Raw genomic sequence first — 19,113 nt, 5'->3', positions numbered from 1 at the left:
AGGTGAAGCCTATTTGAACACAACACATGGGACAGAAAAGTAGCACAGTGGGAAACAACAGAGTATTTGGGAGAGGCTCCAGCAGACTCTTTTTCCCCCTTGATTTTATTGGGATTTAAAAGGGAGGGGGGAAAGCACAAGGAGGCTTGCAAAATTCTGCTCCTGCATCCTATTTTACTAAGTTATAATTCAATTCTTCCAATTCTTCCAAAGGGCTGACATCATTTTGACAAGCTGCATTGTGCTGATTCTCTAGAGCAGGGATGTCACGCTCACGTTGTCATGGCGACGTCATGTGACATATTGGGACCTTTTCCCCCTTCGCTAAACCGGCCGTGGGCGTGTCCAGCGCATGACGCATCCGGCCCGCGGGCTGGGAATTTGGGAGCCCTGCTCTAAAGGTAAGCCTCAGTTAGCAACTGTGCTATTTAAAGATCACAGAACAAGTGTTGGAAGGGACCTTGGAGGTCTTCTAGTCCAACCCCCTGCTCAAGCATAGGACTCTATACCAGTGGTTCCCAACCTTTTTTTTGGCCATGCCCCACCTAAGCATCTCTAAAATCCTGATCCCGCCTCCCCCTCCCCCCGTGACATATAATTCTTACTTTACTCAAAAAGTGAACTCTACTCACACGGAGGAAGCCTAAAAGGCCATTAGCTTGGTTTAAACAAGGTTCAAATTTCCCCCATTAAAAATCAAATTGCTCCCCTGTGGGCCTGACATTGGGAACCACTGCTCTATACCATTCTAACATATGGATGCCCAATCCGTTCTTTGAAACCTCCAGAGCACTCACAATTTTTGAAAGCAAGCTGTTCCACTCAGTGGTGAAATTCAAATTTTTAAACTACCGATTCTATGGGCGTGGCTTGGTGGGCATGGTGTGGCTTGGTGGGCGTGGCTTAGTGGGTGTGGCAGGGGAAGGATACTGCAAAATCTCCATTCCCACCCCACTCTGGGGCCAGCCAGAGGTGGCATTTGCCGGTTCTCTGAACTACTCAAAATCTCCGCTACCGCTTCCCTAGGGTTCTAGGTTGCTTCTCTCTTTGATAACTTCCCATGTGTTACTTCTTGTCTTGTATTGAAACTGATGATAGTGCTGAAAGGGTGTTTTTATGAACTTACATTTACGACCGCCACAGCATCTCCATAGTCACGTGATTGACATTTCCCTCACCAAAAAAATTGTGAAGGGGGCCAAAGCTTTATTTAAGCTTTTAAAGCCCATGACATACGGCAGCAATTCTGTGGCGTCACGTGGTCAGAACAAGGAAGTGCTGCAGAAGTGAAGAAACTTTTTTTTTTTTGCAAAAGGCCTACTGATGCTATAAACAGGTTAAACTTTGGAAACTTTCAACCAATGTGGAAGGTGTTCCTTTCCCACCTCATACATTTTTGTAAAAGTGAGCATAGTCCCTTTCTACTCCTTTCCTAAAAATTGTCCCAGCAATGTGAATGACTAGTATTTTTGAGAATCTGCACAACCCTATCTTGGAAGTCCCATGAAATATTTTTATCCCACTAATTTCTGCTTGGTTGTGTGTGTAGGCCAGAGTTTCAAACCTTGGCAACTCTAAGGCGTGTGGATTGAGCTCCCAGAATTCCCCAGGTAGCCTGCAGAATTCTGGGAGTTGATGTCCACACAACTTAATCTACATCAGCATTGAGAAATCCTAGTGTAGATTATGAACTTTGGTGCTTATTGATTTCCAAGAACATTCAGCACGAATGTCACACTCACCAGAAAGGCTGATTAAATTAAGGTCATGACTTTGGAAGCTTCTTCCCATTATTGAGAAGAGGAGGCTTGGAATATGCAGCAACAAGAGAAAGCCATTTTTATGTGATCCACTTGGGCTGCCTTTTTTTTTTCTTACAGATTGTAGGAGTTTGGTAAAACCACTGATTTTACTCAATTGCTGAATGCAGCGATTTTGTCCTTTGTCCAAGAGATGGCTAAAGCAAAGCATCATTTCTAATATTTTCTGTTATCCATTCTTGCAAACAAGCAAGCAAGAGTTTGAACACTTTCAATGGTTTTCATTTAGAAGATGGAGAGAGAGAGAGAAATGGAGAGAGAGGGGGGAGAGAGAGAGACAGAGAGAGAGAGTGAGAGAGGGAAAGAGAAGAGAGAGAGAGAGAGAGAGAGAGAGAGAGAAGAGAGGGAGGGAGAGAGAGAGGGGGGGAGAGGAGAGGAGAGGAGAGGTGGGGCTGGGTGGGTTAGACAGAGAGGGATGAGAATACTTTGTTGGAAACTTCTTTTTTTTGTCAAATGTTTGCTGTGTTGCCAATTTGGAGAAGCCAGAGCGAGATGGTCTGCTAAAGTGATTCCAGATGGGCCAATATTAATATCTCTCCTTTCCCGATGAATGGGAAGGCATAACCCAGATAGGAGGCTGCTAAAATTACAGGCGCCATGGAGGCCTCGCCTGGTGCCCTGCCCGGTGCATATTTTACTCTTACCTCGGCAAATGTAGCTCGAACGAGATGCTCTAACCTGCTGCAACAAACGTTCCAGGGCTTCAATCTGTCCCCGGTGCTTAGGCTCTCTGCCATCGCAGTCTTTCCAGTCTGGTGAACGAAAGAAACAAAAAGAATGAAAGTCGAGCAAAGGGAAGAACGGTGGCACTGATCCCATGTCTGCTGGCGTCCGAGAGCACATGAGCTCAAGCCCAGTGTGTCTGATTTTAATGTCTGCCCTTGGTCTGTCCTGGGTGTAGAATGCAAATAGCTACCGATCCAGCTTGCTTTGTTACCCCTTGCTAAGTTGAAATAAATTTCATTCTCTCTCTAAAGAAGTGGGTTTTTTGGAATTATATTTTGGGGATATCCCTTTAGCATGAACTGAGAATGGGGAAATTTCTCAGTTGTGAAGGAAAGGAGTCACTTTAGATCAGGGGTGTCAAACTCAAGGCCCGGGGGCCAGGTCCGTTTTCAGCCGGGATGGCCTCCTGCAGCCCTCTGCCAACAAAAATGGAGCTTGGGGGCCTGCACGTGGCCCCACTCAAACTCCATTTTCACTGGCAGAAGACTGCAGGAGGCCATCCTGGCAAAAACAGTGTCTGTGAGCTCCGTTTTTGCTGGTAGAGGGCCCTGCCCCCCTGAGGGCAAACACAACCCTGATGCAGTCCTCAATGAAATTGAGCTTGACATCTTTGCTTTAGATAAGCCTCTCTTTTCTCTGCCATGGTCAGAAGGCAAAAATTAGCTGCCAAGGATAAAGCCCATCTGATGTATGCTGTTTTCAGAGTGACTTTGGACCAACCTCTATGTCAAGAGGTGAGCAATCCATTGCCTGTGAGTTACATGCCATCCCATCTCTTGGTGGCCTCTGAATCACCCTGAGATTACACCGTTGGCATGCAGTGAGAAAATGAACAGCTTTAGTAGTGCAATTTCTACTTTTTTTTTTATGTTTGAGGGCGTTTGTAGGAGTGGGAGAAAGAGCAGAAGTCTGTGCAAGAAACACTTCCATATTCTTGCCCTAGTAGCCCAACCCCAAACAGATGCAATATAGACCCATTTTTCCCCACCCTTCCCTTTTTGATGACATGACTATGTTGCTACTGGGCCTTTTCTGGCCAATCAACAGTTCAAGAGGCTAAGTGACAACTCCTAATTTAGAAGAATTTATCCCAATCTTAGCCAGAATCAGAGGTGGTATTCAGCAGGTTCTGACCAGTTCTGGAGAACTGGTAGTGGAAATTTTGAGTTGTTTGGAGAACCCATAAATACCACCTCTGACTGGCCCCGCCCCCATCTATTCTTTGCCTCCTGAGTCCCAGCTGATCAGGAGGAAATTGGGATTTTACAGTAACCTTCCCCCCCCCAAGCCACGCCCACAGAACCGGGAGTAAAAGAATTTGAATCCCACCACTGGCTAGAATGATTTCTCAAGATGGTTTTAAAGATGAATTGGCCAAAGGGAATGTTAAATATCGAACTCCCAGTGAAAAAGTGACATAGTTAATTTAATTAAGAAACATACAAAATACTAAAGAGGGCAATCTTTTGTAGGCTTGTCACTCAGATAATATTTATGGAGAAATTGGGAAATGGCCTAGAAATACCATGTGAGTGGGGGACTGCAATCTGTTGTTGAAGTTATAAGTGGTCCAATCATTTGGATTCCCTCAAAATGCTCCTCTTCAGAACAAGGTATGTACAGGCATATGTATATACTTTATTGCATTTGGTTTTGTGTTGCTTTGCAGATATTACATTTTTTACAAGATTCTCCACAGGCAAAATTATTACAACTCGCTGCAGGTTCAGATGATAATTAACTTTTTTTTTTTAGCAATAGAGTATTTTTTAATTAAGCTATGTACATTGTTTTTAGCCATAATGCTATTGCACATTTAATAGAGCATCATGTTGTAAACATTTTTATAGGCACCAGGAAACCAAACAATCTGCATGACTCATATTATATGATAGTTGCTGCAGGATTGCCTTGCAGCGAGATGGGCAGCAAACAAATGTAATCATAATAATAAACAAACAAACAAACAAATTTTGGTGGTTTGGTATCATACCCGCAATATCTCTGCGGTATGCCTATACTTGAGCTCTGAGTGAGCTGTTGAGCATCATCATATGTCACACTAGACTAGAATCTGCCAAAGTGGTCAACAATTAGTTAAAGTAGTATTAATTTAATTATTAATCACATAATAAATGTTTGGGGGTGGTGGAAGAACAATTTGAAATGTCATGAAAGGATCGATGAGCTGAAAAGTTTGTGGACTTCTGAAGTAGACCAAACTAAAATTGATTTCATTAAATCTAAAATGAATTTGACTGGATATTTTTATTCTCCATTCTTTTAATATTTCAGCCCTTTAAACATTAAATATCGTTGTCAACTTTTCCAAGGGCTGGGGAGGTTGCAAATGATCCTTAAATTGAATGTTCAATTTGGCTCTGTAAATTGAGCCAACCCAACACCAATTCCCCCATTGCTAGCATCCATTAAAATGCCTAGGGAATTTTGAAATTTATAGTACTAACAGATTTGGAAAGCAGTGTATGCAACCCTGAAACATCTCGAGCAATTTCAACCAAACTTGGTACACAGATGACTTACCCTCTGGAGACAAAGACACCCCTAACACCCCTCAAGTTTGTGTTCTGTTAAGATACAGCCTGTTGTGCCTTAAAACGGCTTCTACTGTACTGCCTTAAAAGATTCAGTGGAGTCACCATGGTAACAACTTCACAGCACTCCACAAGGGAGCTCCCTCTGGTAAGGGGAAAAATCCAACATTAGAAATTACGCTTCTGGGGGTACATTTTTAACTAATTTAATTGTCGCCGAAATCATGGCTCAGGGAGAAGTTGCTCTTGCCATCGCCTCTTCACAAATTGCAGCGACGTTAATGGAAGGAGAGAGGACAGCCAATTCCTCACTTACGTTGCCACTTGACATCACCATTCCTGCCTAATACAGGATTGGGGTAAATAAATAGCCGGGCAACATCGGGTTATCATCTAGTCTAATCTAAATGAGGCTATATCCATTGTTCCAGAATCACATTATTGATTCCACAGATTAATCTTGCTTTTTCTTCTCCATTGTTACATATGAAACTCCTCCTAAATTTGCCAGATCCCAAATACTAAATACTGTAGCAGCGGTCCTGTTAGCTTGATGTGTAAACTCAGTCTAGACTTTTGAATTACCAAAGTAATTCAAGTGCAGGGCGGTCACAGACTGAGAGAACTCAAAGGGAGTGGTGGCTTAAACCAAGAAGAATATGTGGGCCTGCCTGCCTGCCTCCCTCACTCCTTCCCTCCCTTTCCAGTACACAGGTTAATGCTTATTTTGGCACGAAGGAAGGAGTGAGGGATTGTGAGACTCATTGGGGAACTGGAACTTTGAAAATGAAGATCATGTGATCACAGCAAAAGCCCAGCAGCAGCCAGTAGCATTAAAGCAGCCACAACTTTCCCAAATTTAATTCTCTTGGGAGTCAAGGCTCCTAGATTTTGGAAGCATTCCATAAGTTAGCCCATTTGAGGTACTTGATTGAAAAATCTTTGACCTACGATGCACCATTTCAACCAATTAAAGGTATAACAAAAGTTTTAATAGTATATAGATACAACTGACAGAATTCCCAGCCAGTTTGCAGTCTAACTAGAAGTTATGGCCCCAAAGATCTGGAGAATACAGGCTATTGGAACGTTAGGAGTTCTCATAGTAAATTAGTGTTTCCACCCAGCTCAGTTACTTTCCCTCACACATTTGGGTTTTGAATAGCCTTTTGTGGGCTTGGGGGCAGGGGTGGGCTGCTACAGGTCCACCCGGGTTCGGGAGAACCTGTAGCTAACATTATGGCTGGTTCGAAGACTGGGCTGCTACAGGTCCCACCTCTGGCTTGCCCCTCCCATGCCACCCCACGCCACCCTGCCCCTCCCAGGAGTCTCCACGCGGCCCATTTTGAATGTGAGGTAAGTGCAGGGCCTGGGGAGGCTTGGGGAGTGAGAAAAACGGGCCTCCTGGAAGTTCCTGGAGCCAGGGGGGAGGCAGTTTTCGCCTTCCCAGAGGCTTGAGGAAAGCCTCTAAAGCCTGGGGAAGGTGGAAGGTGAACCCCCCCCCCCAGTGGTGCAAGAGGCCAATTAGGCCACGCCCACCATGGCCACACTCACCCAGCAACCGGGCGGAGAACCCATTGCTGAAATTTTTGAAGCCCACCCCTGCTTGGAGGTCAATATTAGAGTTAGGTGCGAATGCTCTACATTTAATTCTACAAAAAATCCTGAAACCAAGATTATTATGGAAGTTTTACATGTATGGAGATTTCTAAATTTAGATCATAGCTTTAAGCCAAAATCAGCTCTGTTATAAAAAGAATTCTCCAATATTAGTGTTTGATTTTGAGAGTGGAATCCATCACCCTTTGACAAACACAACTATTTCCAAGCTCCAGTTCCAAAACGGTTGATCTAACAGGCCAGATACATTCAGTGTAATCACCTTTCTATACTATAATAGCCATATACACACCAACAACTAAAGCCAAATAAAACCTTTCACATCATTGGAAAAAATTGAAATACAACTCTTACAAGCAATAATTTACAAACCAAGTAGACCCATTTTCTTTGAGTTGGCCTGAGTTAATAAGTTTTATTTGGCTGATTTGTGCATCTGTATCAGAACATTCATTTTATTTATGTCAGAACATTTATCAGAGGATATAAAATCATTAGGGAATTTGTATATATTAGCAGATCAAGTGAAGTATAATAACGTTACATGTTTGTGACGCATTAATTAACATAATGTCAAGATATTTGTTTTCTCGTCAACACTGTTCAGTGAATACTTGTGGTTTTCATATATTATATTGCATGGTTAAAATCTTTATTATAAAAAAATATTCACTGCCTCTTGATTTTAATATTAACATTTTTCTCTACATCCATTTGAATGGTATGTAACCTGACAACTGTGGTTAACACAACATGCACTTTATTCTAATAATTTGATTTTTCCAGCCTAGAAAAACTTATACAGTTATTAACAGCAATACATTTTTGATTCCTCTGAAGCCTGAACTTGCTTGTTTATTTATCTGAGCAATTTATAGCTTCCGTCATGCCAGGAAATAGAGGGTTAAAGCCCAAATGAGCAGCATAACATTAAAGATAATACCCCAAACCAAGTAACATAACATATGTATGAGGTCTATAAATAAGTCTACTTCTAATTCTGAGATCAAAACTAAACAAATTAACCAACAGGGCTCATTCAATCTAGCTATTCTTCCAATCTGATTGGGGTCCAATCAGGAGATTGACCCTAAAACCTGGGGGAATAGCCAAAATGCTTTGCATAAAGCCAACAGCATTAGGGCCATCTGGATTTCTGGGGGGATGCCGTAGGGCACAATTCTTGGGTTATAGAAAATGACACGGAGTGATGTAATGGACCTGAAGATGACAACCCCGTCATTGTTGGTGGCATAAGCGGAGACAATCAACAAATTGGCTCCACAAATAATCTGGGCTCTCTGTGCTATTTATTGGTGATGGCCTACCAGATTTATTGGTGATAACAAACACTCCGGATTGCATCTAGATGCTTACAGGAACCATTGCAACACACACAGCATAGGTTTTATGTCAAAGTATTATGAAATGCCATAAACTGCCCATGCCATGCATTCTGGATCCGTTGCAACTTCCAGAGGCTGGTCAAGGTCTGGTGTGTATAGCACATTAGACAGTGGTGGGTTCCGGATCCCGTTCCAACCGGTATGCTTGGAATGGGCCCGGCATCACCCAGATGGACGCATACGCATACCAGAACGATACCCAGTGCTCCGGGTACGGTCTGGTACACCAGTACCGGGGCATACTGCCTGCAACCCACCACTGTCATTAGAGTAATATACGACTTGTGAGGGGGGTAAGGCATGAATCACCATGAGTAGGGCCTCTCAGTGCAAACACGGGAGCAATAGGAGCATAAGGCAAACTTTTGCAAAGGCCCTTATAGCCATGGTCTTCCATCAGGAATCATGAACCCAAACTACATGCTAATTCTGGGTGAACCCTGCTCAAAGCCAGAGATAGAACATCCCCAAATCTGTGTAGTTCTTTAGCCCCCGCACCTCTCTTTCTGCAATTTTGTATGTGCATTGTATTTTATGCAAATTGACAAAAAAAGAATCCAAAAAAAACAAGAAAGAGATGAAGGGAAAACAAACCATCCTTTCCAAAGTCTAAGTATCATGCTTGCTATCTTTCTGAAATTTGTTTACATCTTTTATTTCAGCAATAAGATATATCGCTCCCATAATTTCCATCCTTCTATTGCTCTTCTTTGTGCAATGTGACTTTCTTGTCAACTGAGCAAAAACCAAGAACGAAAAAACAAAAGAGCCTTGAACTGCTGGAAAGAGTCGGTGGGGACGCTGAAATTACTGGATGCCACAGGGGCAGGAGAAGTAAACTAAAGCAGAACTTCCCTTGAGAAAAGATACATGTGAAGCATACACTACAATCTACCAACCATGTGAAACTAGAAAAACAATATGGTAAGTGGAGAGAACCACTTCGGGATTCTATTCTAGAGAGTCCTGAACTAAAGTGATTGCAGACGAACTGGAACTGAGCAGCAATGCCGGAGAGAATATCTATGACCAAAATAAACTGTTCTCAGATCACATATAAACAGTTCCCAACTACAACTTATTAGACTTTCAGGCGTAAGAAATTATTCTAATGCCTGATTAAAAGATGGTGGGAACAAAGAAAGTCAGCATTGGCACCATCAGAATCATGATTTATAAACATCAGAATGTCAGGAAGGAAAGACATACTGCACAAAAATACATCTCCAGGCATTTTTGTAATATTCTGATATATTTTTTTCAAATGACAATAGGAACCTAATTAACTGTTTAAAGAATGGATTGGTAATGCATAAGAGTCACCAGAGCATGTATTTTACTGTGCAATGTAGGATCAGATCAAATGCCACCTCTTCAGCTCACTTTGTCACGATATCAAGTTTGCTGCCAAAACTCTCGCAGATTATTCAACAGAGCAAAAACAATCCTTCTCCTCTGTCCTGCAGTCCCTTGGCATCACCTTTTGCATGGGCCATAATGGGATGAGAAAAATCTTCTAATACCAATACAATATTATGTGTCAGAGTTCCAAATAACACCCCCAACGAAATAAGAATCCAAGGCTCGAAGTTCCTCGAAGTTCCATTTTATTTGAGATGTCATATTGGCACACCTGGGAAAACCCGAATCTGAAAGCTTCCAGGTTTTCCCCACCCAAATGAAAGTCCAAGTCTCTACCCAGCACCCATATGTCCATCTCATGGCCTGATCAGGCACCGTCCCAACTGGAGATGCCTCCCAGTCACACCCCTCCAGGTGCAGGGCGAGATGTCCTTGACTCTCTAAGAAAGGAATGCTATTATAACTATATATCTCCCATACTCCATACAATCCCCCTTCCCATTTCCACACAGCACTAAATGTGATAGGCCTGAAGGACCAATGCAAAAGATGGCTTTCAGCCCTGCCATTATGTTTGCTTCTCTCAACTACCAATCCCCAGTTTCCGAAGAACTGGGGATATTAATTGAAAGTTCTGAATTGGTTAAAAATTGTATACATTTGTCAATGAAAGTTCTCAGTCATCTTGATAGAGTTGGCTGGAAGTTGAGTCATGGCAACTAATTACTTGAATAAGCAGTGAAATGTTTCAAACCAAAGAAGAAAAGAAATCCAGTTACCATGACTCAACTGCCAGACATGTATATCCATTCATTTCTCTTCCCTCTTCCTTCTCTGTCTAACTTAATTTGAGAGAAAGAGAAGGAGAGAGAGAGAGAAAGAGAGGGAGGGAGGGAGAAAGAGAGAGGGGGAGAGAAAGAGACAGAGAGTCAGAGAGAGACAGAGAGGGCAAAAGACAGAAAGATATGGAAAGGAAGAGGGGGGGGGGGGAGAGAATTAACTAAAAGCATTTAATCAGACATTTAACCCTGTAGAGCAGGGGTGTCCAAACTTGGTAACTTTAAGACTTGTGGACTTCAATTCCCAGAATTCCCCAGCCAGTGCTGGCTGGGGAATTCTGGGAGTTGAAGTCCACAAGTCTTAAAGTTGCCAAGTTTGGACACCCCTGCTGTAGAGATTTAGCCACTTTTAAACATTTTGTTTCTTGCTGATAGCATCATTTTACTAATTTTTTACAAGGTGAATTTTTTTTACGAGCTGGAGAGTAAGTGAGTGAATGAATGAGTGAGAAAGTGAGAGGAAGAAAGAAAACACACAGAGAGAACAAACACTGGTTATATAAGTGTAACATCAACAGCGAAAGCTCTTAACCTACTAGAAGGAGAAGCACAGCAAGGTGAGGAAATCTGAGGCTGTCCCCAACCTTTCATGTTATGGGCGTACACTTGGACATAATACCTTTGGCCCTGTAAATGAAAAAATAAAAGACAACACTTCAACTTTATATACATGGATAAGGTACATTTTCTGAAGTCACATCATTATGCAGTAGCAAAGGTGAATATACTCTGTTTCCCTGAAAATAAGACCTCCCCGGATAATAAGCCCAATCAGGCTTTTGAGTGCATGCACTAAGACAGGGGTGTCCAAACTTGGGAACTTTAAGACTTGTGGACTTCAACTCCCAGAATTCCCCAGCCATTCTGGGAGTTGAAGTCCACAAATCTTAAAGTTCCCAAGTTTGGACACCCCTGCACTAAGATAAGCTCTCCCCCAAAAATAAGCCCTCCCTGAAAATATTGTAACACAGCAGCAGCCATGAGGTGACCATGCTCGCCGCCTCCTGCACCCCAAAAATAATAAGACCTCCCCAAAAATGAGGCCAAGCACTTATTTCAAGGTTCAAAAGAAAATAAGACCCTGTCTTATTTTGGGGGAAACACAGTAGTGACAAAAGCACATTTTTCTCCTGAAGCTATTGATACTGGGATATGCCAATTTGGCCACGTTATTCAACAGAACAAATAGCATTTGAAGCATCTTATTGTTGTTATTTAGGACAAATTCATGTCAGACATTAGTACCTTGATATCAACTACTTGAGCAGATCTCCACTCCAAATGGGGTTATCTAACAGGGTGGCAAATGAACCCAAGAACAATGTGAAGAAAAGAAGAAAGAGAAGAAAAAAGGAGGAGGATCACGCAAGAATAAAAATCTGAGAAAAGGCAGAGAGAATGCTTTCTTTTTTTTCTCTGCTCTTGCTGGCCTCAAGCCTCCTTTGCCTCTTACTGGACCAATTAAAAAACACATGAGTTCTAAGTAGTTTGGAGAAGACATTTAACTTTTTCCTCCTCTGCTTTGTTACTGAGGAAAACGAGGGAAATAGTTCAGTATAGTACTATTATAGTAATAGTAATAATGGCTTTGGGGGAAAATAATCTGTGAGCAACTTCTAAAACAAATATACAATTTTGAAAGAGAGTTTAGCTTGTAAACCACAGGAGCAAAAGAAAAGATTAAAATCTCACTTCTATCTGGTCTGATTCTTTTAAGTATTGGCTTCTCATCTTTTGGGACACATTAGATGCAAAATGCATTTCGTATAATGTACTTCGGGCCAGAACATTCACCTATCCCTAAAAATTACCCACCTCAATTTTAATGTTGCTCAATTTTGCACCTTCTCTTTTATAAGTTTATTTCTATATATTTTTAATTAGCTTATAAACTCACCAAAAAAGTTCATATTTTCACAGTTTTTTGAAAATATATTTTTCCTTATACAAGCACACCCATTTGCAACTGCTTTTCCCTAATATACTATATATTCTTTTCCCTATGAGATGCTCCTTTTTGGATGCCCTTGTAAAATTTGCATTTTGAGATTTACGATACATAAAACATAATTTTTAAATTTAAGTTTTTCAGAAGGAGTAATAATTTTGGGGAAGTGCAAATTGAAAAACCTCATTAAAAACAACAACAAAGCAATTGTTAGCCTTTACTTCCATTCTTATTCCATTTAAAATGTATAAGTTTGGTATTGATTTGTAGTATACCCTCCCCAATCACAAATCTCTCTTTTTTTTCTAGTCAGTCTAGAAAAAAATTGAAATTTACTCACCCTGCCCTTTATCCCTGTCAAAATTTCTTTCATCCCCAAAACAACCTCTCTCATCAACTGTTCTTTCTTTGTTTAAATACTTAACTGCTGGGCATTGGGAACATCAGTAGATCAGCTGAAGAGGGAAAATATTTTGGAAATTGAGAAATGTAGAAGTAAATCTTGAAATTTCTCCTGATCGATATTTTAAAATCTAAGCCAAAAATACAATTAGGGAATGCAGGGGACTGGAGACTAAAACATATGAAGAAAGGTTGCAGGAACTGGGTATGTTTAGCTTAAGAGAAAGAAGGACTAGGGGAGACATGATAGCAGTGTTCCAATATCTCAGGGGTTGCCACAAAGAAAAGGGAGTCAAACTATTCTCCAAGGCACCTGAGGGTAGAACAAGAAGCAATGGGTGGAAACTAATCAAGGAGAGAAGCAACTTAGAACTGAGGAGAAATTTCCTGACAGTTAGAACAATTAATCAATGGAACAGCTTGCCTCCAGAAGTTGTGAATGCTCCAACACTGGAGGTTTTTAAGAAGATGTTGGATAGCTATTTGTCTGAAACGGTATAGGGTTTCCTGCCTAGACAGGGGGTTGGACTAGAAGACCTCCAAGGTCCCTTCCAACTCTACTATTGTATTGTATTAATGCCATTTTTTTCTTATTTAGAGAGTAACAGCATAAATCCACAAGGCTCATATCCAAACTAGGGATACTGTATATAATTTTGAATAAATCCAATCTTGTTTATGCAGGACTGATGTTATATTCCAGCTACTTTAAATGAATGAATGAATGAATGAATAAATGAATGAATGAAGATTCTCAGCCATTCAAGTTCATGGTTGTCTCAAATGTGCTTTTTTCAAAAGGTAACTGTACTATGTTTTTTTCTTGAGGAAGAAGACATTTCGCGTCTCACCCAAGAAGCTTCATCAGTTTTGACTGGATGGTGGTGGGGAATGTAAGAATCATATTTCTTTGCAGTCATCTGGTCGTTAGCACTCTCTCTGAGAGTCATTGATGCTACCTGGGGGTTTATCTGTGTTCTCAGGTTCATTTGAATCTCTTATAAATGGTCCTAATGAATTACTCTATTAATTATTGGCCACAAAGCATAAATGGAAGCCTAATGTGGCACAAATCCAATGTTTGAAAACATCTTATTTAAACTTGGAATATTAACGTCAGAATAAAATTCAGTGCAGGCAGCAGCAATACAATCTAAATTCTTAGTTTGTAAGCAGTTTTAAAATCAGCAATGTTCCTATCCTGATTCTGACTCCCTGGGATTTGCCATAGTCTAAACCCGTTATAAATTAAATGTAATGCTGACTGGATGTATTGTAAACATTATAGGCTTGGAGATGATAAACATGTGTTTATTTAGCCATTTTGTAAACAGAGAATGTACTTGATTTTTTTTTATTTGATAAATTCATTTCTGTTGCTGATATTGATGCTGTTCTATTTTGCTTTCTTTTATTACCAACCAAATCCACATTCTGCTGCTTAGGAAGGACCAACGTGGAGGTAAATGTGTTCACTCTCAACAGATTGTCTGTCAGGAGATCATTGGATTGCCCATCTTCCACCCACTTTTAATCTTTATAAAAACATACTTCTCCCCTTTCAAGTTAGTGCATCCAGTGACTTTTGTTTCCCCAGTGAAGCAGTGAAGACAGAATTGTTATTTTAGCCATCAGACATGGAGTCAGGATTGAATCTCTCAAAGCCTTTGATCTGCCCTAAGATTAGCCCCTGATCCATGGCATGGCCGGCTTTCAATCCAGTCTTTTCTGATCTCTCCTCACTAATATAGCAACTCGCACAAAAAGCGATGCAGCTTTCCCACTCTTTGGTGATTTGGGGATACTGGGTGCCAAACAGAATGTGTTTAATGACTTGCCAGATAAATGACACTCAGCTGCTTCTCTCCAGCAGAGACTTCTCCTAGCTTTTGAGACAAAAAAAAGGCAATTTGAATTAACAACTTTTCATTTACCATTGTGAGGCCGGTAATAGTGCATCTCAAAGACTGAAGGTTTTCCAATATGATCTCTCCGACCAAAGGAGAAAAGTCTTCGGAACAGCTCCATTCCACTAGAAAACAAAACCAAAAAAGAGAAAGGTCAGATTAGCTTGGGTTGCTTCAGGAGTAAGTCTGTAAAGGCTAAAGCACTTCAAGGCAATTTTTGCCTTCCAATTTTCTGAAGTCATTTTTACTTTTTAAATTTTTTTACAAAATTACACACTCTTGTGCAATCTCCGATGGCCTGGGCAGAAGCCTAGTTGCAGTCAGTGGGATTTATATTTAAGATATATATGAGACGATACGATAAGCCTAGCAAGTAAAAACTGGAAAACAAACTGCAGCTGACAGATAAAATTATTAAAGCAATACCTAAAAGTTAAAACTTAAGAGAATAAGTTATATTTGTTGGACTTCAGTTCTTATCTTTATAGTTACCATTTCAGCTTGCAATACTGGAAGGTGGGAAAAGACGGAAGTAGAATCCAAAACATTTAAAGACTGGAAAATGTTTGCTTGATACCTATTGTAAGGTTATCATATCTGGGCTGCAAAAATTCAGATAACCACTAGATATCAGCAAAAGTTTTCTCTGCCACCATCTAGTAACCTCCAAATTTCTACTGCCCAAATCTGGTACCACGTCTAAAGAAAAAACACAAGTTAAATGTTAGATCTGGGCAACGAGAGAACAGACTGCGGACACGAAGTGACTTAACAGCTCTTTATTAGTAGTAGTAGTGATCCAGCTTGCTCTGTGGTCGGAGGGTTCCCCTTTTATAGGGATCGGGTATGCCCCTCGACCAATCAGAACGATACCTGTTTCCCGCTGTAGCAGCGGACCAGAGAGGAGACTTGCCACGATATATGTTAATATCTAACACCCCTCCCCTCCTAGACGGAACGTTGCGGTTAGTAATATAGTCCTTAAGATACGTTGGTGTTTGCCTTACTCGGGTGGAGCGTCGCAGTTCGGGTTGGTCAGGAGTAGTTGTAGGATCGGTTTCTTTCTGTGTTTCGTTTCGGGGCGTTTGCAGGCTCTCGTTGCTTTGGCGTTCAGGGATCTGCTCGCTTTCGTTGCTTGGGGGTTGTTCCGTTTCGCGCTCGACCTCTTGTTCTGTCCTTGGCTCGCAGGTGTCGTAGTTCTCTGTGTTGGGGCTCTCGAGTGGCTGGCTTTGCAATGGCAGGTAGCTCTTGTTCTCTGTTCGTAGATCTGAGTGCGCCAGGCGACCCCGTAGTTGATCGATGTGCCTTTTCCAGTTCCGCCCATCTTCTAGTTCCAACAGATACGATCGTGGACCCGTGATGCCAATGACCTTTGCCGGCATCCACAATGTCCCCCCTGCATAGTTGTGGGCGTATACTGCATCCCCTATGCTAAAACTCTGAATTTTGCTTGTAGAGTCTGGGGGAGCTGTGGCAGAGTAATTTGGGTGAAGACGGTCCAGGTGAGACCGTAGACGACGGCCCATGAGTAGTTCAGCGGGGCTCCTACCCGTCGTTGCGCTGGGGGTAATGTGTTGGATCAATAGGTAATGGTCAATGCGTGTTTGCCAATCACCTGGACCCATCCTAGCGAGGGCCTCCTTTGCGAATCGCACAATTCTCTCCGCCTGTCCATTTGACGCCGGATGGAATGGCGCGACGAGGGCGTGCCGAATTCCCTGACCTGCTAGATATGTTGCATGGCCGTGAACTGGGGCCCGTTATCGGAGACCAGGAGGTCGGGCAGGCCATGAGTGGCGAAAAGTCGCCGTAGAACCTTAATGACTGCCTCTGCCGTGGTTGAAGTCATTAGGACTACTTCTAGCCATTTCGAGTATGCATCCACAACTATAAGGAAAGTCTGACCTTGGAATGGCCCTGCGAAGTCGATGTGTATTCGCGACCAGGGTGCTTTAGGCTTCTCCCATTCTGTGGCGGGCGCTTCCGGGGGTGCTGGTCTCGATTCCTGGCATGGGTCGCAAGTGGCCACCCATTCCTCTATTTCTTTGTCCATGTTTGGCCACCAAACGTAACTTCTTGCTAACGCCTTCATCCTAACAATCCCCGGATGACCAACATGTAAAGCCTCTAATACATTCCTACGTAAAACATACGGAATAACAACTCGATCCCCCCACAATAAACAACCTTGTAACACTGAAAGTTCGTCCCGTTTTGACCAAAACACTTTGAATTCTGGGCCCACGTTTCCCTTCGGCCACCCCCTCCAAACCCAAGTTTGAACTTGCTTTATTAAATTGTCTTTAGAAGAAAACCTTGCAACATCGTAAGAAGAAACCGGTCCTGAGTCCAAACAATCAATGAGCAGCACCGGTACTTCGGGAGTGGGGTCTGGCAAAAGGTCCGGTAGCGGGCAACGGCTGAGTGCGTCTGCGTGTCCTAGAGTGGAGCCCGGTCGATGAATTAACTTGTATGAGTACGCAGCCAGGAAAACAGTCCACCTGGTCATGCGTGGAGAAAGGGAGACTGGAGTGGGGCGGTTTCCCGCCAAAAGTCCCAACAGCGGTTTGTGATCTGTAATCAGTTCAAAATCGCGGCCATAGAGGTATTCATGGAAACGTTTTACCCCAGCTACAGCAGCTAGCGTTTCCCTGTCCATCTGGCTGTAATTCCTCTCGGCCGATGAAAGAGTCCTGGAGTAGAAGGCGATGGGTGCTTCTTTTCCGTCTGGCATCCGGTGGCTGAGGACTGCGCCGACTCCAAAAGGTGATGCGTCGCAGGTCAATACCAGCGGTAGTGTCTGGCTGTATTGGACTAACAGCGAGTCAGTGGTGAGCAGGCGCTTTACTCCGGCAAAAGCTGCTGCTTCGGATTGTCCCCATTTCCATGGTGTGTACCTCTGGAGTAGACGGTGTAGTGGCTCAGCAACGGTCGCCTTTTGTCTCAGAAAAATGCTGTAGAAGTTAAGTAGTCCGAGGAAGGCCTGCAACTCGGTCTGATTCCGTGGTGTGGGGGCGTCCTGGATCGCCTTAATTTTCTTTGAAGTGGGGTGTATTCCCTGACCATCGATTCTATAACCCAGGAATTCTACGCTAGGCACGTTAATTTGGCATTTTTCCTTTTTGAGGCGGAGACCCTTTTCTCTGATTCTGGCCAAAACAGTTCTGACTCTTTTATTTAATTGCTCCTCGTTTGCAGCGGACACCAAGATGTCGTCAAAATAGGGGACGACTCCCGGTATCCCTTGCAAAAGTCGTTCCATGATGCTCTGGAACAATCCTGGAGCAATACTCACACCGAATTGTAGCCGGTTGCATTTGAATGCTCCTCTATGCGTCACTATAGTTTGGGCCTCCGCTGTGGCGCTATCTACGGGCAGCTGCTGGTAAGCTTGTGCCATGTCTAATTTAGCAAATACCTTTCCTGGCCCCAACGAGTGCAATAAGTGCTGTACTACAGGCACAGGATATGCGCTTTGTTGTAGCGCGACATTAATTGTGCATTTATAGTCCGCGCAGATGCGGACTGATCCGTCTGGTTTGACTGGGGTCACAATGGGCATTTCCCAGCGCGCGTGATCCACCGGCTCAAGGATTCCTTGCTCCACTAACTTATCTATTTCCTTATCTATTTTTGGGCGGAGTGCAAAAGGCACTCGTCTCGGTTTAAGTCGGATTGGCACCACTTTGGGGTCTAAATTGAATGAGATCGGTTTACCCACATACTTACCAAGACAGGGGCTGAACACATCCTCGAACTCCTTAAAAATCTGCTCAGCGCTGCTGTTTTCCACGGCGTTGATTCCGGTGACTTCTAGCCCCAAGGATTCAAACCAATCCAGTCCTAGGAGGTTTTGTAATGGTGCGCTGGCGATGGTCATGGGCAGCTGGGCTACGATGTCCTTGAAACGGATCTGGAACGTGCCTTGGCCTACGATGGGGACTCGGTTCCCCTGGTAGTCTCGTAGCAGGATGTCTGGAGCGCGTAGTTGGCTCTTTCTGAGGCTAGGGATAGCCTGTTTCATGGATGCCCATGAAATGATCGTCAGGGACGATCCTGTGTCAACTTCCAGCTCGCAAGGTGAGCCCTCCAAGAGGACTGTGACTTTCAGCTTTTTAGGCCGCTTGGTGCGGACCTGGCTTATTGTTGTGAGATACGTTCGCAATTCCTCTCTCTGGGTCAACTCTATCTCAGCATCTGTATCCTGAAAATACTCTCGTTGAGCGTCTTGATAGAACGGTCTCTCAGCTCTTTGTGTGTAGTCTCTCTGGGAATACGCTCGCTCAGCTCCTTGTGTGTAATCTCTCTAGGAATACGCTCGCTCAGCTCTTTGGGAATTTTCTCTCTGGGTAAACACTTGTGGATTTCTCTCTGGGCGCCCTTTTTGATTTCGCCAAGCCCCTGGGTTGGGCTTCTGTTGGCGGTACATGGGTGGCTGCCGTGAGGCAGGGACTTCGCTCCGGCACACTCGTGCGATGTGCCCAAGTTTGTTGCAGTGCGAACAAACAACGTTCCTGAACCTACAGGT

At 43.0% G+C, this 19,113-nt stretch overlaps 1 protein-coding gene across 1 annotated transcript in view; it reads right to left on the bottom strand.

Moving 5' to 3' along the window:
• ANKFN1 (ankyrin repeat and fibronectin type III domain containing 1) overlaps positions 1-19,113 on the bottom strand; it is a 299,454-nt gene that overhangs the window by 58,590 nt on the left and 221,751 nt on the right. The window contains exons 7-9 of the mRNA XM_081933540.1: positions 14,613-14,710; positions 10,865-10,955; positions 2,465-2,572 (exon numbers count right to left, since the gene is read on the bottom strand). Coding sequence (XP_081789666.1) covers positions 2,465-2,572; positions 10,865-10,955; positions 14,613-14,710 — 297 coding nt within the window. The remainder of the gene's footprint in view (positions 1-2,464; positions 2,573-10,864; positions 10,956-14,612; positions 14,711-19,113) is intronic.

Source organism: Natrix helvetica (genome assembly GCF_964273705.1).
Source record: "Natrix helvetica genome assembly, chromosome: 1".
In the NCBI taxonomy this organism is placed as follows: Eukaryota; Metazoa; Chordata; class Lepidosauria; order Squamata; family Natricidae; genus Natrix; species Natrix helvetica.
This window is presented reverse-complemented; position numbering and strand designations above follow the sequence as displayed.